The 19,856-nt window shown below is 43.8% G+C and overlaps 1 protein-coding gene across 1 annotated transcript; it reads right to left on the bottom strand.

Moving 5' to 3' along the window:
- Positions 1 to 1,601: 1,601 nt before the first annotated feature.
- On the bottom strand, positions 1,602 to 19,368 carry P3H4 (prolyl 3-hydroxylase family member 4 (inactive)). The gene is made up of 7 exons (XM_042476664.1): positions 18,809 to 19,368; positions 9,176 to 9,343; positions 7,890 to 8,058; positions 7,181 to 7,309; positions 6,369 to 6,514; positions 3,776 to 3,859; positions 1,602 to 1,751 (listed from the first exon to the last, which is right to left on the bottom strand). The coding sequence occupies exons 1-7, from the start codon at positions 19,322 to 19,324 to the stop codon at positions 1,602 to 1,604; spliced, it is 1,362 nt and encodes a 453-aa protein (XP_042332598.1). The 5' UTR covers positions 19,325 to 19,368.
- Positions 19,369 to 19,856: the final 488 nt, after the last annotated feature.

Raw genomic sequence — 19,856 nt, 5'->3', positions numbered from 1 at the left:
TGATTTTACCACACAAAATATGATGCTCAGTACCAATCACAACTGCAGCTATGCTATGCATGCTGAGTCTGTTTTTTTAAAAGGTAAGGCATGGGTGGGCAAAAGGCCAGCTGAGATCTACTTAGATTTCTTGGAGTGATTTGCAGTAAGTTGGCAAGAGTTTGTCTCTTAGTGATTTAACAACAAGCAAAATTTCCCCAAGATCCCTCCCCCTTTCAGCTCAGTTAGCTGAATACAAAGAAAGCTGGTGTGGTGAGGGGGAATAGAGTAGCTTTGATGCGAAAGGATTGAGATAAATTCTGGAACTACATGCAAATTCTTGGGCTGGGCAAGTACTCAAAGACATTCTGGTCTTTAATCCTAAATCTACAGAAGACTTACACCCTATACCACCATATTGCATAGGCTCTGGTTGCTGGATCTTGGGTCTCTAGTAAAAAAACAGAGGAGATCCACCAAGTTCAAAATCTGCCCACTCCTGCCTTCTAAGAATAGAGATAATGTTTTACATTTGGTCCTAGGGGGAATCCATGGCACTGTAAAAACAATTACAGAAATCCCCACTGTTGGTGTATATGTATGTGTGTATGTGGGGAGTGTACACACATGTGCAATGTGTGCACCAATAGTTTCTAATATATCTTGAGGTAACAATAACAGTGACCACGGTAAAACCAGAAGTAAACACTGTGCTTATCTTTACCATACCTGTTCAAGGAGGTTTGATTTCAACCTTGTTCATTGGGCTCTTCAAGAAGTAAAGCACCATAGGAGACTGAGAGAGAGAGCAACAAGAAAGCACCTTGGGTTGGCTCAGAGGTACCCATGTCCAGCCTATTCAGTCTGGGAAGGAATTAAAAGTCCAACATGGCAGGTGTTGTAGGTTGAACTTCCCCAACCTTGCTGGGCCATTAATGCTAAGAAACTAAAAGAACCAGGAGGGGGAGGGTCCCCAAGTAGCAAAATCTGTTGGATTACATCACAGATACTCCTGCCAATTCCATACAGCGTGTTTCAACTTTCATGGGTGCAAAGAATTAAGTTGCCCTCTCGCCTGCAGATGATTTGGGGTTCGTACCCTCACTGGAGCCTCTCTGTGAACAGAAAACACAGTGAGTTAAAAGCAAATCTTTTCCCAGCCTTTACACAGCAACTGGTTGGGTGGACAGTTTACCCCCAAGACTGTTCATGCTTTCCAGAGAAGTCATGCCTGAATGCCTCTCCAGAACCCATGCAGCATGCACAACTATAGTCCACAAAGAAACTTCTGAACATGTAGAAGAAGGGGGATGGAGTTGTGCATGCAGGAGAAGCAGGAACATCTCCCAGACTTCCACAGGGAACTGCAGCTGCTCTTATTGTTCATTCCAGGCTTGCAATTCCTTCTCAGATGTGCCCCAGGTCAGAAGCCAAACTGAGTATCAACAGACTAATGGGTGGACTGACACATAGAAGCAGAGATGGCACATTGAAGACACAAAGGAGGAGGGGAAGAGACAAAACCTCAAGCAGGGAGTGATGAAAAGGAATCCAGAAGGAGAAGGTAAAGAAGGCAGAAGAAGTACAAACAAGGTGAAGGACCAGCCTTTCAGTCTTTGTCATTAATAACCTTGGTCAGCTTTGTCGCCTTTTGACTTTGGGTCCTGCCACCAATCAGATAGGAATCCTTCTTCATAGTCACCCATCCCTTCAAATTCAGCATCCGATGGCAACACTGTGTTTGTTGTTTCTTCATCATCTTCCACTTCTCCCTAAAATAGGAAAGAAAAAACAGACAAACAAATCAGTCTCTCTGCTGGTTGAAGAGAACTACTCCAGAGTCTGTAGCTTGTTATCCCCCACAGCTATTCTTCTGAGCTTTTGCATATGCAGCACTGAGGTCTGAATGCATTAATGGGCACAGAATCTAGTATTCAAAAACAACAGCCAGCCCAGAACTACCAGTGTGAGTATTCAGACCTGACAAAGTAGACTTGAAAATCATTTATGTCATGGTGGGCAAATTTTTAAAGTGGTTGGGCAACTTCAAAAAGGAAACAGGCTACTTTTCAGCCTATATGACTCTGATATTAAGAGTTGGATCTGTGTAAACAGCTCGGTTGCAGTATAAACTCAAAGAGAAGACAGTGTAAAGGTATTTACCCAATGTAACAAAGTGAAACTGAATACCCAAGTCCTGAAGGATAAAAGATCACAACCAATGCAGAAGGGCAAGAAAATGCCAGAATGACTAATCACTTTTTTTTAAAGTTGAATTGTAAAATGCTATATACAAATACAAAGCAGAATAATAATCTCAAAGCTGTAACACTTTGCATATAAAAAAGCCTCAGCAGTCATCAAGGATCAGTAACTTGTGCTAATAGTCTTGGAGCAATTTAAAGATTAAGCAATGTATCGCAATATGAGCAAAAGTAGTGAGAGACAGGAGTGAACATCATTGAATGCAAGGATAACAAATGTATGTGAGCTCATTCATTCAACATACCAGCCTTTTCAAATGAAGTGAGCGGTACTCAATGGTGGGTGGTGACTTCCATGTACCCAAGGAGCTGAAAGTTACCCCCAAAACGGGTTCAGCACTTTGGATATCCCCTTTCCAAGTTCAGACCTAGACCAGGCTCTTTGCCATCACTGGCTACTGGTTGGACTGCAGCTTCCTGACTCTGGCTGGTGTCATAGACCAATACATCTCGAAGGGCTCCAGACTGGGGAATGCTTCTATGCACTAATAGCAGTCTGTGCTATCTTTCCAGTGTGGATTTTAATAGAGGTGGAGCCAAAATTATTATCTTTCCTTTTCTAATCTTGGGAAGTTGATCAGGTGAAATACTTGTTGTCCATGCTGGATATCTATCAAGCATATTCCATCTCCAAATAATGGTGTGTGACCATCTGAACCCCTCATCAGGCTTTAGTGAAGAAGACCCCCAGCGGAGCTTGCCAAGCTGGGGAGGGAGATGCTACTGTAATGCTAGTGTTAGTGTGTTATGAATTTGCAACAGAACATGATAATCTCATGTCCATATGAATAGAAATTATTATTATGTTAACATGTTAATATTATTCAATAGGTGGAGAAATAAGAACACATGTTCCTCTTTCTTTCTTTGTAGTAATGTTTCAAACTCTTTTGAACTCTGAACTTAAATGAGTTTTGAATTATGAGCACGGCTCATGGGCACCAAAAACCAATTCTCAAGCTACCATATGTCTATGCTAGTGATGGCGAACCTTTTAGAGAGCAAGTGCCCATACTGAAAGGCATTCCTGCACTGGGTGTTACCCGGTGCTGGAGGGTGGGATTTCCAGGGGGGAGATGGGACTTTGGGGGGGGGGGGGGCAGGACTTCCACCTTCCAGGTGCAGGATTTCCCAGTAGACAGCTGAAGGCCTGGGAGGGTGGAGGGAAGAAGAGGAAAAGGTGTGCGCCTGTTGTTACTCTTCCCCTGCCCCCCGTCTCTCCGCGTGCCCTCAGAAATTGCTTCGTGTGCCAGAAAGGGCATGCATGCCATAGGTTCATCATCATGGGTCTATATGCTATTCCTCTTCCTGTGACTTAAGTTAGGCACATATGAGTAACATATGGCTATGATGGATAGGGCTTGTGGGAGATGCAGTCTGACAATATCTGGAGGATTTGTCCATGCCTGGTACAGGCTATGGGGAGGGGGAATCATCCAGCGAGTGGATGGAAAAAGGTTAAGCTATTGCCTTCCCAGTACAACACCTATCAACCATCATATCACACTAACTCTGACCTCCTCAGTCCTCACCTCATCATCTGGCTGGAGATACTGCCTGGCAAACTCCAAGAGCGTCTTCTGGGTGGTTGTCTGATTGTGATAGCGCAAAGCTTCCTGCGAGTGAAGGAAGACAATTGTCAATCATACGAGGCAAGGGACCATTTAAAGGCATTTTCTTAACTGGAGTTTAGAGTTAAACTAAAAGAAAGTGGGTTGTTCATTACCTAGGACACTGATACTTCTGTCCTAGGAGAGCTAGGCATGGAAACATTTCCCCTTAGTTGTTTTGCATGTTACTGCACCTGCAAGGGTCCTGGAAGAGCAAGCGTCCTGAACTTCCAGCCACTAAGAGTGATGCCAGAGGAAGAGCTGGCATTGGATAAAATACCCCCAAATATCAGATCTACCACCAGCTTTGATCCCATTCTTGTGACATTCTTGCTTAGATGCATTATCATCATCATCATCATCATCATCATCATCATCATCATCAGCAGCAGCAGCAGCATAGCAACCAAAAATGAAATGACTCCCACACCATTTGACTTTTGGGGATGATAATGCCTAGTCCTCCTCCAAAACCCCTTATTTCCCAAAAGCCTTTTGGATTTCTCCCATCTCCAGCAATAACCATCTTGCTTAAATAATTGCAAGAACGTTCATTTATGTACATCCCCTGCTATCCTTTCCTCTTTATCCCTTCCCTTGGTTGATTTCCCCACTCATGACAGCTTCAGATAAGTTTCTTGTGGGCAGGAACCAGATTTATTATTATGAAAAGAATCATGGATACTGATGGACTCTGTATAAATCATAGATGAGCCACTGTGGAGGGTTAAGGTGCCAATTTTCTTCCCTGGAATCCTCCAGGGACTGCATGGGCTGCCAAAAATGAAAAATATAATAATGAATGAACAGAAAAGTAAGCGGCTTCTGGTTTTGAATGAATGAATGAATGAAAATGTGTGTGTGTGTTTCCTTGCCAGTGTAAGCGTCCTCTGAAACCTATTTAAACTCTGGAGGTTTTCAAAAGAAGCAATTAACTTTTCCTTCCCCACCTTTTGCTTTGCCAGAAAAAAAAAGGGCAGCCTAGGAAATATAAAGTTTAGAATCTCAAAAACTGCTTTGGAAGGGCAGGTGCATATAGCTGTGCTTTGCATTAATAATAATAATTCAAACTGACTGCAACCTAATGTTTGGAAAACTCTGTATATTCCTTTTCTTCAGAGGAGGAGCTCAAATGCTAGGGTGTGCGCACATGCCAGCAGTACAAGTGGCTGAAGTACACACTGGGCAAGGTTACAGGGTTTGTTTCACTTAAGCTCCACAATTGGTCTGTCACCAATAGCCAACCTCAGGTCCAAACTTAGGGCTGTGATTTGAGTCTATCCACCTGTAATGTGGCCTTCCTCTGTTTTTCGCTCTGTTTCTTGTTACTAAGCATTCTCATATTTTTGAATGAGCTATCTTGGTTTATGATATATCAAAAGTACAACAGCCTCAGTTTGGTCATTTTGGCTTCTAGTGAGAGTTCAAGCTTGATTCGTCCTTGGACCCATTTATTGGTCATTTTGGCAGATGATGGTATCTGTAAAACATGCCTTCAGCACCACATTTCAAATGAGTTGATTCTGTTCCTGTCAGCTTTCTTCATTCCAGCTTATGTACACACACACACACACTCTCCCCATATTCTCCCTATCACTCACTTTTCTTCCTCCACTGTCTCAATCTCTCTCTCTTTACCCCCACTGCCCTGTAACCCTGTTCTTCCCCTAATCCCCACTGTCCCTTTCACATACTCTGTCCATTCTCTCAGTGTCTTATATCTAATTTGAAAAGAAATGAAACTTCTAAGCAAACATAGGGTTCTTTCACACTACACTATTATAGCACTATGATTCTGCTGTAACTGCCATGGCAACATCCTATGAAATCCTGGGAGTTGCAGTTCAGGGAGAGGGATTTAGCATTCTCAGACAGAAAGCTCTGGTGCATCACCAACCTACAACCTCTAGGATTCCATGTGATGAAGCCATGGTAGTCATAGTGCAAATATAATGCTATAACTATATAAGGGGCCCATAGAGAACATGTGTTCTGCAGCAATACTTCATGCCCTTCCTGCACTGGAAAACAGTCCTTGGGAATGTCTTTGAAATTGGATTTGGCCCTCCTTCTGAATGTGGTTCTCACCTTTATCTTACAGTGTGAATATGTATAGAGTCAACATCTGAGGAAATTTGCCTGCAAATTGTGCATCTCTCCAGACGTTGATGAATTGCAACTCCCAGACCTACCAAGCGGTGAAGAACTCTGGAAGCTGTAGCTCATCAACATCTGGAGGGCCACATGATTAACAGACTTGCTCTAGAGTTTACAGATGGGATCAGGGGGACTTCTGGTTTTCAGGGGGTAACATTTCAGATATTTATTCTCCTCTCCCCAGGAAAAAGGGTAATAGATTATTTACAACCATTTTACAATTATATATATTGAAGGCATGGCTTTTTCTAGTACTTCAGGGTGGCAGACACTAAAAGGACACTTGAATGTTGAAAATAAAATATACATTTGGTCCAAAGTAATTAATCTCTATGCCTATGCTTCTTCCTACTCTCACCGGCCGTGGGTTGAAGTCATCCTCTTCCAAATGCCAACGTTCACGGTAGAAGCGGTAATAGACAAGGTTCTGCTGCATGACCTCATCCCTAGGGTCAAAAAGCATGTAGCTGGCCACACTCCGTACTGCGTTCTTGATATCATTCACTGTGCAGATAATGAGACACCAAGTTAATCAGAAAAGCATCTTAAGACCCTGTATTGTGGCTGGGATGGAAGAAAAAGATTAAGACAAACAGAATCTCTTGGTCAGAAGCAGGTATCCTGTGGCTGGACTGTGATTCTCATCATCCCTTACTACTGGCTGTGCTGGCTAGGGCTGATGGGAGTTGTACAGTGACATCTGAAGGACTCCAACCCCCCCCCCGCCCTAAGTCAAATGCTATTCACCACTGACTTTTCCTGCACACACACACACACACACACACACACACGGTGGCAGTTTGGTCCCAAACTTACTTTAGACCCTGTCTGACTACCACATTTTAATCAAGATGCTAACTGCTGGGGGGAAATCTCAGTGGAGGAGCGGAAGGGGAAAGGAATGGAGTTATTTTGGAAAAGGGCATTTCTGGATAGCTAACTGGAACCATGAAGAGGAGTACACTACGCTGCAAGATTTTGCTGCAATTTCCACTTATGTATTTGAAGACTGGAGGCTATAATAGAAAGGGAAGAGGTGTCAGGCAAATACCAGTTACTTTAATCCAGAGATAGAGGATTCTGTGACTTGTTTATTTATAATAAATTCCTCCATAATCTCTCAACAGCCTGATTCTCCCACCCACAACCAATGCTTCCTCAAGGACTCACATTTGTAATATGCAAACTGAAGATAGTGATACATGGTGGCCACAAACTTCTCCACAAAATAGCCACCTACATTTGGTATCAGGTCAGCCTCACAATCCACTTTGCACTGCAAAACATCCACAAAATGATCTGGATGGAGGGTTGATGGGAATTGGAGAGAGAAGAAAGGAATCAAAGGAAAAGAAACATTAGTCTTGGGACAACTGCTAGATGGTCAAAAAGTTTCAGAGAGGATCACCTTCCATAACTCATAAAGGGAATTATATCTTGTTGTGTAAATCTACCATGTTTACGTGGATGTAAAGGCTATAAGACTCAGACTAATCTGTACGTCATTGCTGTTCTTAAACTTTTACCACAGTATATAACAAGCCTGTGCCCAACTGAACTGAAAAAAGAACACATTTTGAAAGAATGAAAATTCTGCAGTTTCTCTGCTACCCTTGGCTATGTCCTTGTATTCAATTTGCTCTCGTCTCTCTCTGAGAGAGAAAAAAAATACTTTAAAAACTGGGAAACATTTCTGCACATTCTGCATAGCTGACATTTGGAAGTACCTGTACCCAGGCTAACCAGAGTTAAGAACAGAACTAGGATGAGCTATCATCCACTTTGCAATGCCTGATCTATTCTCATTATTCTTAGTTTGTTGTGACAAATGCACCACTGCCCTTACCTACAATGGCTGCTTGTTCCCCAGTGCTCTTACCTGCAATGGCTGGATAGAAGTCCTTAAATTCACGGAGCTCATAGCTGCCTTCACAGCCAGCCAGGCAGTTTTCATAGGCCTTGTAGTACTCGGAGAGCGCGTGCTCCATATCAGCAATGCTGCTACGGAAATCGCCACTGTTATACAGTTTCACCGATCTGACAAAAAACTGTCTGCCGACAAATAGGAGGAAAATGGCATTTCAGGTTCCATATCCAGAAATATGACTTTAAAAATTGGTGTGCTGGATGGAACCCAGTTATCCATCTAGCTCAGTCATCCATATAGATGCCAATCAGATCTTACCAGAAAACTGATAAGAATTTATTGTCCCATCACTTTCACAGGTACGATTGATGGGGACACAAAGAGCCTTCTCAGTGCCCCTAGGCTCTGGTATCCCTTTCCAAGGGAAGCTGCCTCTTTGTTGACCTTCTGTTGCCAAAGATTTATTATTATTATTGATAGAATGAGAACTAAAGTTTTTTTTTAAGGAAAGGGTTTCTAGGAGAGGGCTGTTTTGTTTTGAATTGTACTGTATTAAAACTACTTTTTATCCATCTTAAGTGCATGTTTTAAATTGCTTTAATATTATTAATAGTTTAATTCTATTTTAATGTTGACTTTCTGTATGTTTGTAACTATATTGCAACCATCTTAATTTGCAAGCTTCCCTGAGTCCCAATCTTGGGGAAAAGGAAGGATACAAATTAAGTTCATCATCATCATCATCATCGTTGTTGGACTAATGGCATCGTCAAAGCCCTCCTGCTAGTTCTCAGCATCAAAAATCAGAGCTAATCATCTCTGAATACATAGGATGCTTTTCTGTCAACCAGCAAACAATATTCCATGCCATTGTGAACTTAGGGAATATTAGGGTCTGGATTTAGCCATCTCTACATGGTAACGTGTATGACTTCTTACTACAAGATATTATAGGCCAGCCTTAGTATGTATGGAGCTCTCTCCTCCTCTTCTTGCTGAGTGGGGCCTTACACTTTTGCCTCAGAATCCTATCCTGAAAATATCCACCCACTAATCTGATACAGTATGTTAACACTCTTTTCATCCAAACACTTTAAGAGAACAGGTTGCCGACAAGGTGCGATACAGATGTTTTGGAATACAATACCCATCAGCTCTAGGCAGCCTAGGCAATTGTAAGGGATTGTGGGAGTTACTAGTCCAAAATGGCTGAAGGGCACTAGGATGGCTACCATCATTTTAAAGTTTCTGTGGTCCTATCTCAGATATCAGCTCCTCCTTTTCCCAATATCCCAAACGCCCCACCATCCATTCACCTCATAGGGTTGTGCTTCCAAGTCTATGAGATACTCGTCCACATCCACCATAGTCTTGTAATAATTCAGGTACTTCTGAGTCATTTCATGCTTGGGATTCTTCTGCAGGAATGTGTGAGCAGCCGATACTGCTTTCTCAATCTTATTTGTCTGGGGAAAGTTCAAAAAAAGTAGTTTAAGACAATAGTATTTAACTACTTTAATCATTTCAGCCACACTTTATACCAACATATACAATTCCCAAGGGTCCCTTGCACTAAGCCAGGGCAATTTCTGCAGTGTGTTTTGGACCTAAATCTACGAAAGCTCATGCTACAACTTCTTTCTTTCAGTTAGTCTCAAAGGATATTCCAGACTAACATGGCTATGTCTTTGTAGACCTTAAACAGTCATCCTTCTGGAAATCAAAAAATTGGATTTTCAAGCCAGTGATAAGAGCCAAAATGCACAGCCAATGAGTCATAGTCTATGCAGGCCTGATGCAAGCCTGTTAGATCAAGATTCATTTTGACCTCTATCACCTCTTTTGTTTTTTCTTATTTTTAAAAAAGCAAGCGCCATGCATGAACCTGCTCACTGTCTCCAAACATTACCAACTCTTCAAGGAGAGGGCTTCTTTACACTTTTTAATCCCTTAATTTCTTGCAGCTACTTGAGGCAGGCATGCCTAGGCAGGACCAGAAATTCACTGTCACATTCTCTGAATTAATAAACCATGGAAATGTAGTATTTGGCATAAAATCCAGAATTCAGTTTTCTTTCTTTATATCCATTTTACAAGTTTCTAGCCCTCAAGAATACAACATTAAACTGAATAGTGTGGATAGTGTGTAAATTCCATTCTGGTGATCATGGCTAAATGGAAATCTGAACCAAGGTTCAAATCCCCGCTTGACCATGAAAACTCATTGGGTGACCATTCCAAGGAGAAGGCAGTAACAAACCTCTGAATAAATCTTGCCAAAAAAATCGTATGATAGAGTCATCAAAAGTCAGAGATGACTTTAAGGCACATAAAAACAACAGTGCACAGCTTCCGACTCTGAGAGTTTGGCTGCAGCCGCACTGCAGAAATAATCCAGTCTGACACTGCCTTTAACTGCCCTGGCTCCATGCTCTGGAATTCTGGGAACTGTAGTTTTGTGAGAAATTTAGCCTTCTCTGTCAGAGAGCTCTGGTGCCACAATAAACTACAATTCCCAGGATTACCCAGCACTGAGCCAGGGAAGTTAAAGCGGTCTCAACCTGCAGTGTGTTTTGAACCTTTGTCTGGTATTGTTAGTAAATATCAAACACACAAACAGAACTATTTTAGCATTAAGGTAGAGATGCAGTTGAGAGGACTTGACAGAAGTTGTTAAACTGCAACTCTCATTACCATCTGCCAGCACAACCAATAGTCAAGAAAGCTGGGATTTGCAGTTCACTTTCTGGAGGGCCACAACATTCCCAAACTTGCCTAGGGTCTAGAAACATGCAATGCTTTAAGGAAGAAGAAAAGAGTGAAGATTCTTATGATGCTAAAATCTGATACAGAACTAGCATTAATATGTCATATGCCCAGTAATATGTTAAAAAAAAAGAAAAGAAAAGCCAACCATTACACTGATAGTCAGCACTACAGATCTTCCAGCTTGCCATTTCAGCTGTCTGGCCCATGCCAGCATTTCCTTTGCAGCCTGTTTAGTGTCTTGGAGAAACATTTGTCTCCAGTATTTGCAGCCTGGTTTTTCTAACCCCTACTAGTGTCTGGTGTTCTCATCATGGAGTCAAATGCCAGGTTGTTGACGTGGGAAGGAAGACTCACCACTATGGGTACATCTTGTTAGGGCAAAGAAAGGAATGACTATATTCAGGGTGAGCAAGAACACAGAGACAGCTTTCTATCTGTTGAGTGAACTGGATTCTCCAGTGCACTGTTCAGTAGTGTTGGGAACGTCTGTGGCTTTTTGTCTGCAGAAGCCATACTTTTTAGCCAATTCTACCTTACATTTAAAAAAAAGAAAGAACATTGATATATTTTTAAGTAAATGTTTCCAATAAAGGAACATTCCAAATAAACGCTTTAAAACTCCTTGGTGTCCTATCAGACTCTACAACAGGCAAATGGGCTGTCATTGGATTACAATTCCTATGATTCCCTACCACTGGCTATGCTGACAAGAGCATGTGGGAGTCCAACAACAACTGAAAGACTGCCCTTTGCTCAATCCTGATTTATGGCTTTATTTTGCCAAGTATAGCTGTAGCCACATGGAGTTCTTGGGAACACTGACTCAAAATCTCTAATGAGAGACCAGGGATATGATTCAGCAGCAAGGAGGACCCAACCCAAACTTCCCTTTCAGCTGACCTCCTTCAAAGATTCCTCTATATGTTGTTGTCAGAATGAGAGACCTCCAAGACAACTTATCATTAATATCCTTGTAAAGATCTTGCAGCTCAGGGCCATGCCTTCCTTGGTTGAGTCTATTCATCTGTAATGTGGTCTCCCTCCTCTTGTACTGCCTTTCACTTTGCCAAGCCTTATTGTCTTTTCTGATTAGCCATGTCTTCTCATGATATGTCCAAAGTACAACAGCCTCCCTTTAGTAATTTTGGCTTTGAGGCTTGATTTGCAATAAGACTAATTCATCTGTCTCCTTAGAAGTTCATGGCAACTGTAGGACTCTCCTTAAACAACATGCATCCAATGAATTGACTTTCTTCCTGTTAGCTTTCTTCACTTTCCAGTTTTCACAACCATACAGAAATCAGAAATACTATGGCAACTCTGCATGAGGCCTCCTTAAACATAGAAGGTAGACAGTGGAGCATGTTTAAGGTGAACATGAGTTTGTTCATCATGGTTTAATTCCAAGGTAGGCCTAAGCAGAGTGGGCATAGCCCTCACTTTGATTAATACTGACCCCTTCCCACTAGGAAATGAATAGCTATAACTACTAACATGATAATTTGTTAATGTTTATCTCTTTTTCCTTCCTCAATGCTTTTCATTTTTGTTTTGAATGCTTCTTTTCTTTACTGACCTCCCCACACAGTTGTTTCCACTCCCATCACAGTCTGAGATAGTGCTTCTCAATCTATGTGTGGTGGATTGCAAGAGGTTTTTATCATCAATGTGCTAGGGTTCTGGAACATATTTGTGGCTTGTTATTACAGTAATTGTATAGTTTCCTGGAAACTTATCCTGGATTGGCAGCTAATGGCTTGAGGACTGGCATTGGTCTGCATGCCATCACTCTCAGTAGCACTGCTTACCAGCATTATGTGTCATTCTCATACTGAGGACCTACCCAATAAATCAAAGGGAATTTAACCCCTGCCACCTATGCGCAGCCTGAGAATCTATTTCCACCACATGGGGTCATGTCCGCACAATGGCTGCCAGGTCAATGGCATCCCATTCCCTGAGATTTCAGGCCCAAGATCTCAAGCCATGGGCAATCTTATGTTACCATAGGAATGGGACAGGCAAGTGTTGAGAGGACTTCAGTCCCATCTGATTATGAAAACAGGTATTTGGCACTCCAAGTAAATGGACCTAGAATTTGAGTAAAACCTAGATAACCAAGTGAGATGACAACTCTGTTGTCCTTTCCCCTCTTCATTATGCTGCTACAGCCCTTCCTTGCATCCTGTCCCATGCTGCCCCTCTTCCTCCCCTGCACTTTCCTCACTTCACATAGCTGTCTTTCTACTTTCTCTAAAGCAGCCAATATTGCTTTAAACAACATCCAGTGTGATGTAGTGGTTTGAATGTTGGACTAGGACACTCGGAGATCCGAGTTTGAATCCCCACTCGGCTATGGAAATCCACTGGGTGACCTAGGGAAAGTCACATCCTCTCAGCCTCAGAGGAAAGCAAGGTCAAACTCCCTCTGAATGAATTTTGCCAAAAGAACCCCGTGATGGGTTTGCCTTCTTGTTGGTTGCCTCCAAGTCATTTTTTACTTATGGTGACCCTAAGGTAACCCTATCATAGGGTTTTCTTGGCAAGTTTCTTCAGAGGGGTTTGCCATTGCTATCCTCTGAGACTGGGAAAGTGTGACTTGCTCAAGATCACCGAGTGGGTTTTTATGGTTGAGCTGGGAATCAAACCCTGATCCCCAGAATTATAGTTCAATTCTCAAACCACAACACGCTGACTCTCACCTTAGGGTTCCATTAAGTCATAAATGGCTTGAAGGTGCACAACAACATTGCTTTAAATAGAAGACAAGCAGGCAGCAAGAGGGGTTTTCAGAAGATGAAGAGTAGAGGCAGAAAAAGATGAAACAGGTGAAAGAGTAGTTGGAGGAAGTAAGGCAGAGCAGAGCGGAGTGAGCAGGGTGGTAATAATAGGCGTGGGTAGCAAAAACAAGTCACAGTCTCTTGCCCCTGTGTCTGGACACATGTAAGAAGATAATACATCTGCATATACTGCACAATGCTCACATACATTCAGACCTCCAGATCGGCAGTCTAGCCATCTGTGGATTGGAGCATCTGCAGATGATCCTGCCTCATTATTGTCAATGAGGGTGTATGCATGCAGGCACACCAATGTGGCCACACATATATTGGCATCTGTTGACGGAAATGGGGCTTGTGGTCCCACATTTTTTGGTATCCGCCAGGTAGTCTGGAACTGAACCCCTGCCAATATGGAGAGCAGGCTGTATTTCATAGAGCTGGACTGCATAGGGAAATAGGGCACCCATCCTTGCTGCGCAGTATTCTGAGTAATAAAATTCCCTTGCCGGCTGCCAAAACAGCTACGCACTTCATGAATTTAAGGACTTCTCTGTGGGCAAGGTTTGTTTGCTGTTGTTGTATGCCTTCGTTTCTTATTTATGGTGACCCTCAGGTGGGGTTTTCTTGGCTAGTTTCTTCAGAGAAGGTTTGCCATTGCCTTCCTCAGAGGTTGAGAGAGTGTGACTTGCCCAAAGTCACCCAGTGGGTTTCATGGCAGAGCTGGGAATCCAACCCTGGCTTTCCAAAGTCATAGACCAACATTCAAACCACTACACCACTCTGGCTTGTGGGCAGGGGTAATGATACATTAATAACCATAATAATAGGAGAGACTGTGACTTTTATTGTCTAGAGACAATAAAATTCTCATTCTCTATTTATTTCAAGTTAAAAGCATTTATAAGTCAAAAAGTTTTATTTTCACAAAGATGCATGCAGTCATCATCACACTGTAGCAGATTCTAGAACTAGTTTCAAGTTACATTTGACTGCAGTAGTGGATGTGTACCTTACATCACAGTGGAAAAGTTGGATGGGAGACTTGGAGCGGTTGAAAATTTGGATGGGAGAGACTGTCATGCAAAGAAACTAGCCACTAACCAAACAACTAAAGAAAAAGCCACTCTGACCTCCTTTCTGCATGGCAGCTTCCTCCAAATGAGATTTTACTTCATTGCAGAACTTCCCCACTCCTTGCTGCCACAAATGCAACCCATCTCAAGCATCCCATCATCTCTTCGGCAGAGGGCTCCAGACAGCAACAATTTTGCCCAAGGAACTCCTGTTCATTCATCATGTTTTTAGCATCACTTTTATGAAGAGATGGAGTTTCAAACATCCTCAACACATCACAAAGGCACCATAGCCTACCAGGGATTTATGGGCCCAGGGAAATACAGAAGGAAATTCTCCTTTTTCACAACTGTGGCTGATGCCGGGACGTGGCACTGGATTGCCTTTGGTGGGTGGTGGGGAGACTACCTCATTGGAGAAGGAGGAAAGAGGTGGGACGAAAGAGTGAACGGAAAAGACCAGAAGCTGCTGGCAAAGGCATTGCTTGCTCATCCAAAACCTCTCTTGGATGCCTAGATTTAAAGAGCCAGGCCACACAAAAGCAGATGAAGGTACACCAAGGGAAAGCGCAAGGAACAAGGGAGGATGGAGATAAAAAGAATGTGCAGCGTTTGGAAAGTAAACACATTTCACCAAACAAATCCAAAGGGGATTGCTTTCCATATCAGAGAAATTCTTACACAGAAAATGCTCCTATCTAAGAATATAGTATGCAGCCTCCTATGTCTCGTCTTTAAATTATATGGATAAGGTTTCTGTTTCACAAACAAAGCCAACACCCCAAATCTCACTGTCAGATAATTATTTTTTCAATTTTCTTTTTTTTAAATTACATCTTACCAAATTTTAACTTTAACCACATGTAACTATGTACCTGTAAATACATTTAGGCTGTGTGTATGATATTGTAATTTAAAAGGATACTTTTAATTTTGCTAGTTTTTTCATTTTGCTAAGTAAAGTAAAAGAAGAAAGTGCAAAGGCAGGCTTAATGCTGAATATTTTTTAAACAATGACCACGGAGGAACCATATCAATTCAACCCGGACAATGAGGAAATTGAAATAGCTGAAGAGTTCCCATACCTTGATCAGAATGGAGACTGCAATCAGGAAATCAGAAGACTAGGAATGGGAAAGGCAGCTACGAAGGAACTAGACAAGATGATAAAGAATAAAGATATACAACTGAACACTCAAGTTAGAATCATCCAAGCCATTGTATTTCCCATCACCATCTTTGGATTTGAAAACTGGACAGTGAAGAAAGCAGATAAGAGGAAAGTCCATTCATTTGAGATGTGATGCTGGAGAAGAGTGCTGAGGATCTTGTGGACAGTCAAAAAGGCAAACAAATTAGTCCTAGAATAGATCAAGCCTGAAATCTCCTTGGAAGCCAAACTGAGGCTGTTATACTTTGGCCACATCATGAAAAGAAATGACTTGCTGGAAAAAACGACAATGCTAGAAAAGGTGGAGGGAAGTAGAAAGAGAGGAAGACTACATGACAGATCAGGGAGGCCATGGGCCTGAAACTGCAGGACCTAACAAACAACAAAGAAGAGCATAGGGGTCTTGGAGATGGCTTATCCACAGAGTCCTCATGAGCTAGGGATGACTTGACAGCAGCTAACAACAAAGTTGTGATTACATTCAGTGATATATGGGAATTACGATTTATGAGTAACATTAGTACAAAAAACATGACTAAGGATTCTGTATGGTGTGGTATGGGAGGAGGCCAATTGGAGTGTGTGTAACATCATGAGTTATCACATTGGGTGACACCAACCCTAGTTATACCACTGGCTTATCAAACTCCAAACCCCAGGATTCTGTAGGATGGATCCCTGAAAGTTACAGTGGTGTCAAACAGCCAAACTGGTGTCAAACAGTGTGATGCGGCAACTAAAAAAAGCCAATGCGATTCTAGGCTGCATCATTAGAAGTAGAGTCTAGATCAAGAGACGTAATAGTACCACCTGGACTACTGTGTCCAGTTCTCGGTACCACAATTCAAAAAGGAAGCTGAGCGTGTCCAGAGGAGATCAACCGAAATGGTGACAGGTCTGGAAGCCATGCCCTATGAGGAGCAGCTTAGGAAGCTGGGTATGTTTAACCTGGAGAAGAGACGGTTAAGAGATGCTATGATAGACCTGTTTAAATATTTGAAGGGATGTCATGTTGAGGATGGAGCAAACTTGTTTTCTGTTGCTCCAGAGACTAGGACTGGAAACAATGGAAAAGAGATTCCGGTGGCTCTCCCTGGGCCTGCAGGAGCATGGCTGTGGCCCTCACAGACATCCTTCCAGCCCTGGACGTCCGGAAACCACACCGGAAGTCTGGGACTGGAAGTCCCACCTCCCGCACTGGGTGTCACCTGTTGTGGGGACACCACTGGCTGGAGGAGCTACAAATGCCTAGTGGAGTGTTCTCTCTAGGAATCTCTAGGTCCTTCAGTGCGACTTTTGGTTAAAGTTGACCACAGAGTTGTGCTGGGGGACCTGGAGATTCCTAGAGAAAACATATTTCAGTCAGTCATTAGTCATTTTATTTATTACGGCAAAGATTAATATAAGAGAACATATTAATAAAATCCAGGAATAATCAAATCGGCAAAAGTCAAAGCAGCAAACATGGAGGGACATGTGTATTGCAGCCACTCACACAAACCATAAGGTTGTGAGTTCAATACTAGCCAGGGCCACAGGTTGACTTAGCCTGGCATCCTTCCGTAGGTCGCTAAAATTTGTACCCAGCTTGTTGGGGGCAATTCAGTTACTCATTGTAAACCGCTTAGGGAGTACTTATGTGCACTGATAAGCGCCAGTGGCGTCCCTAGGGTTGGTGTCACCCAGTGTGGTAACTCATGGTGTCCCCCCCCCCCACTGACCTATTCCCATTTCACACTATACAGAATACTTAGTACAGTTGGCCTGCCCTTTCCGCTGACTGGAGCTCATGTGGAAGGCAAGTCCTAATAGAAACAATGGAGCACCATGGCGCACTGCGGGAGTGCAGCCCATTATACTTAATGGGGTTTGAGCATACACTCAATTCCCTTTACGCAGGGTGTGTTCCCACTATCTTTGCACCGGAACAAGGCTGGTGCTGGAGAGGACGGGAAGAAGGTTGGGGATGGAGGGAGGCATGGCTGGGTTGGAGAGGCCGGGGAAAAGCCGCTACCAGTGGGAACCAGGGTGGATTCGAATCTGATTTGAATCCATCTGGTTCCCACTTGGGCTGAATCAATTCATTTCTAAACAAATTGATTCAGCCCCCCCCTAAAACCACCCCATTTTACCAGCGTCTTTTTGATGCGTGTTAAATGGGTAAAAACCATGCTCCCCCTTTCCAAACCGCTTCAGCAATTTGAATTAAGTGGGAACCATGGTGGTTAAAACCAAATCATTTGGAATCACAATCCGGTTTAAACCCCAGTGGGAATTAGGCCAAGGTAATGCTAACACTTGTGACATAAACAACTAGCCAAATTAAAAATTATACCTTCACGTTACAATTCTCATACACACAGCCTAAATGCATTTACATATACATAGTGAAGATTGGATTAAAATGTGATGGTTGCTTATTTTTAAATTAAAAAGATTTTTTTAAAAAAAGTCATTTTTTAATTTTAACATTTCAAATATTGAAATTTGAAATTTTAATGTTTTAAAAAGAAATTCTGGGGCCTCTCCTTTCTGCTCCCACTGAGCTTCACCCCACTCCCACCGTCCCTGAAACTAAGCATTTTAAAGGGAAGCAGGCAAATGCCACCGCCTGCTTCTGCCAAAAGGTAGGTGTCTGAGGAGCAGTGGTGTCATCTCCACCCCCCTTTTAGGGTGTCACCTGGTGCAGCCTGCACCCCCTTAGCGATGCCATTGGCTATTGCTATTGATGTCAACCACACAACCCAATTTTATGGTGTCACCTGGTGCGGTCCGCACCCCCTCAGTGACATCACTGTCTATTGCTATTGGTGTCACCCAGACACCCCAAGTTTAGGGTGTCACTTGGTGCAATCTGCACCCCCTTAGCTATGCCAGTGGCTATTGGTGTCACCCAGGCACCCCAATTGTAGTGTGTCACTTGGTGCGCTCCTCACTCCCTTGGTGATGCCACTGACTATTACTATTGGTGTCACCTGGATACCCCAATTTTAGGGTATGACTTGGTGCAATCTGCACTCCTTTAGTGATGCCACTGGCTACTGGTGTCACCCAGACACCCCTATTTTAGGGTGTCCCTTGGTCCAGCCTGCCCCCCCCCCCCCCATCTTTGCCCTCCTTCTCCTGAGTCCTGACCTGGAAGAGGGCGTAGTGGAGGTACATGTAGGGCGCCCTGCGCTGGAAGTCCCTGAGGGTCTCCGGCGGAGGGTAGCTGAGCTGGAAGACCGGGAGTCCCCTCTTGCAGCCCCGGAGGCAGGAGGCCCTCCTGAGCACCCTCCCGAAGAGCTCCATCTCCCGCAGCCACTCTTCTCCTTCTTCTCCTTCCCCGGCGGCGGCGGCCAGAGGGGGCTCCTCCTCTCCGGCCTTGGCGCACTGCTTGTGGCAATGGGCCTCGCTGTCGCGGAGCAGGCGGTGGAGGCGGAGGCTGGCCTCCAGGTAGCGGGCGCTCTCCCTCCAGCGCTGGCCCTCGTACTGCTCCAGCGCGTAGCTATAAGCGCTCTGCAGCGGCATCAGCTCCGCCTCCGGGAAGCCGCGGAAGCTGTACTTCTCGTACTGGGCCCCTGCGCCCCGAGGAAAGCAGGCCAGCGGCACCAGCACCAGCACCAGCAGAGCCACCGCCACAGCCTCCCTCCGCTCCGGCCTCCGCTCCATCCCGGCCCCAGGCTCCGAAGGAGGAGGAGGAGGAGCAGGAGTAGCCAGAGGAGGAGGCTGAGCAGGAGGAGGAGCAGCAGCAGCAGGAGGACCATCGGGAGGCTCCGGGGAGGAAGGAGGCAGGAAAGACTCTGGAGGAGGAGGAGGAGGAGGAGGAGGAGGGAGTCCGTCGGGTCTTAGCGCAGAGAAGCCTCGCTCCCTTCTCTCTCTCTCTTTCCTTCTCTCTCTCTCTCTCTCTCTCTCTCTTTTTTTCTGTGTCTCTCTGCCCCCTTTTTTCTCTTTCACTCTCTGTCTTTCTTACTGCTTTGCTCTCTCTTTCTCTTTTTCTGTCTCTCTCTCCCCTTCTCTCTCTTTCTTTCCCCTTTTTTCTTTCTCCTTCTCTCTCTCTTTCTCTTTTTCTGTCTCTCTGCCCCCTTTTTCTCTTTCACTCTCTCTCTCTCTCTGTCTTTCTTTTTGCTTTTCTCTTTCTCTCTCTCTCTCTTTCACTCACTATCTTTCTCTCTTTCGCTCTCTCTCTCTTTCTCTTTTTCTG

The sequence above is a fragment of the Sceloporus undulatus genome, chromosome 6 (genome assembly GCF_019175285.1).
Source record: "Sceloporus undulatus isolate JIND9_A2432 ecotype Alabama chromosome 6, SceUnd_v1.1, whole genome shotgun sequence".
NCBI lineage: Eukaryota > Metazoa > Chordata > Lepidosauria > Squamata > Phrynosomatidae > Sceloporus > Sceloporus undulatus.
The sequence above is the reverse complement of the archived record's forward strand: the minus strand, read 5'-3'. Positions and strand labels throughout refer to the sequence as shown.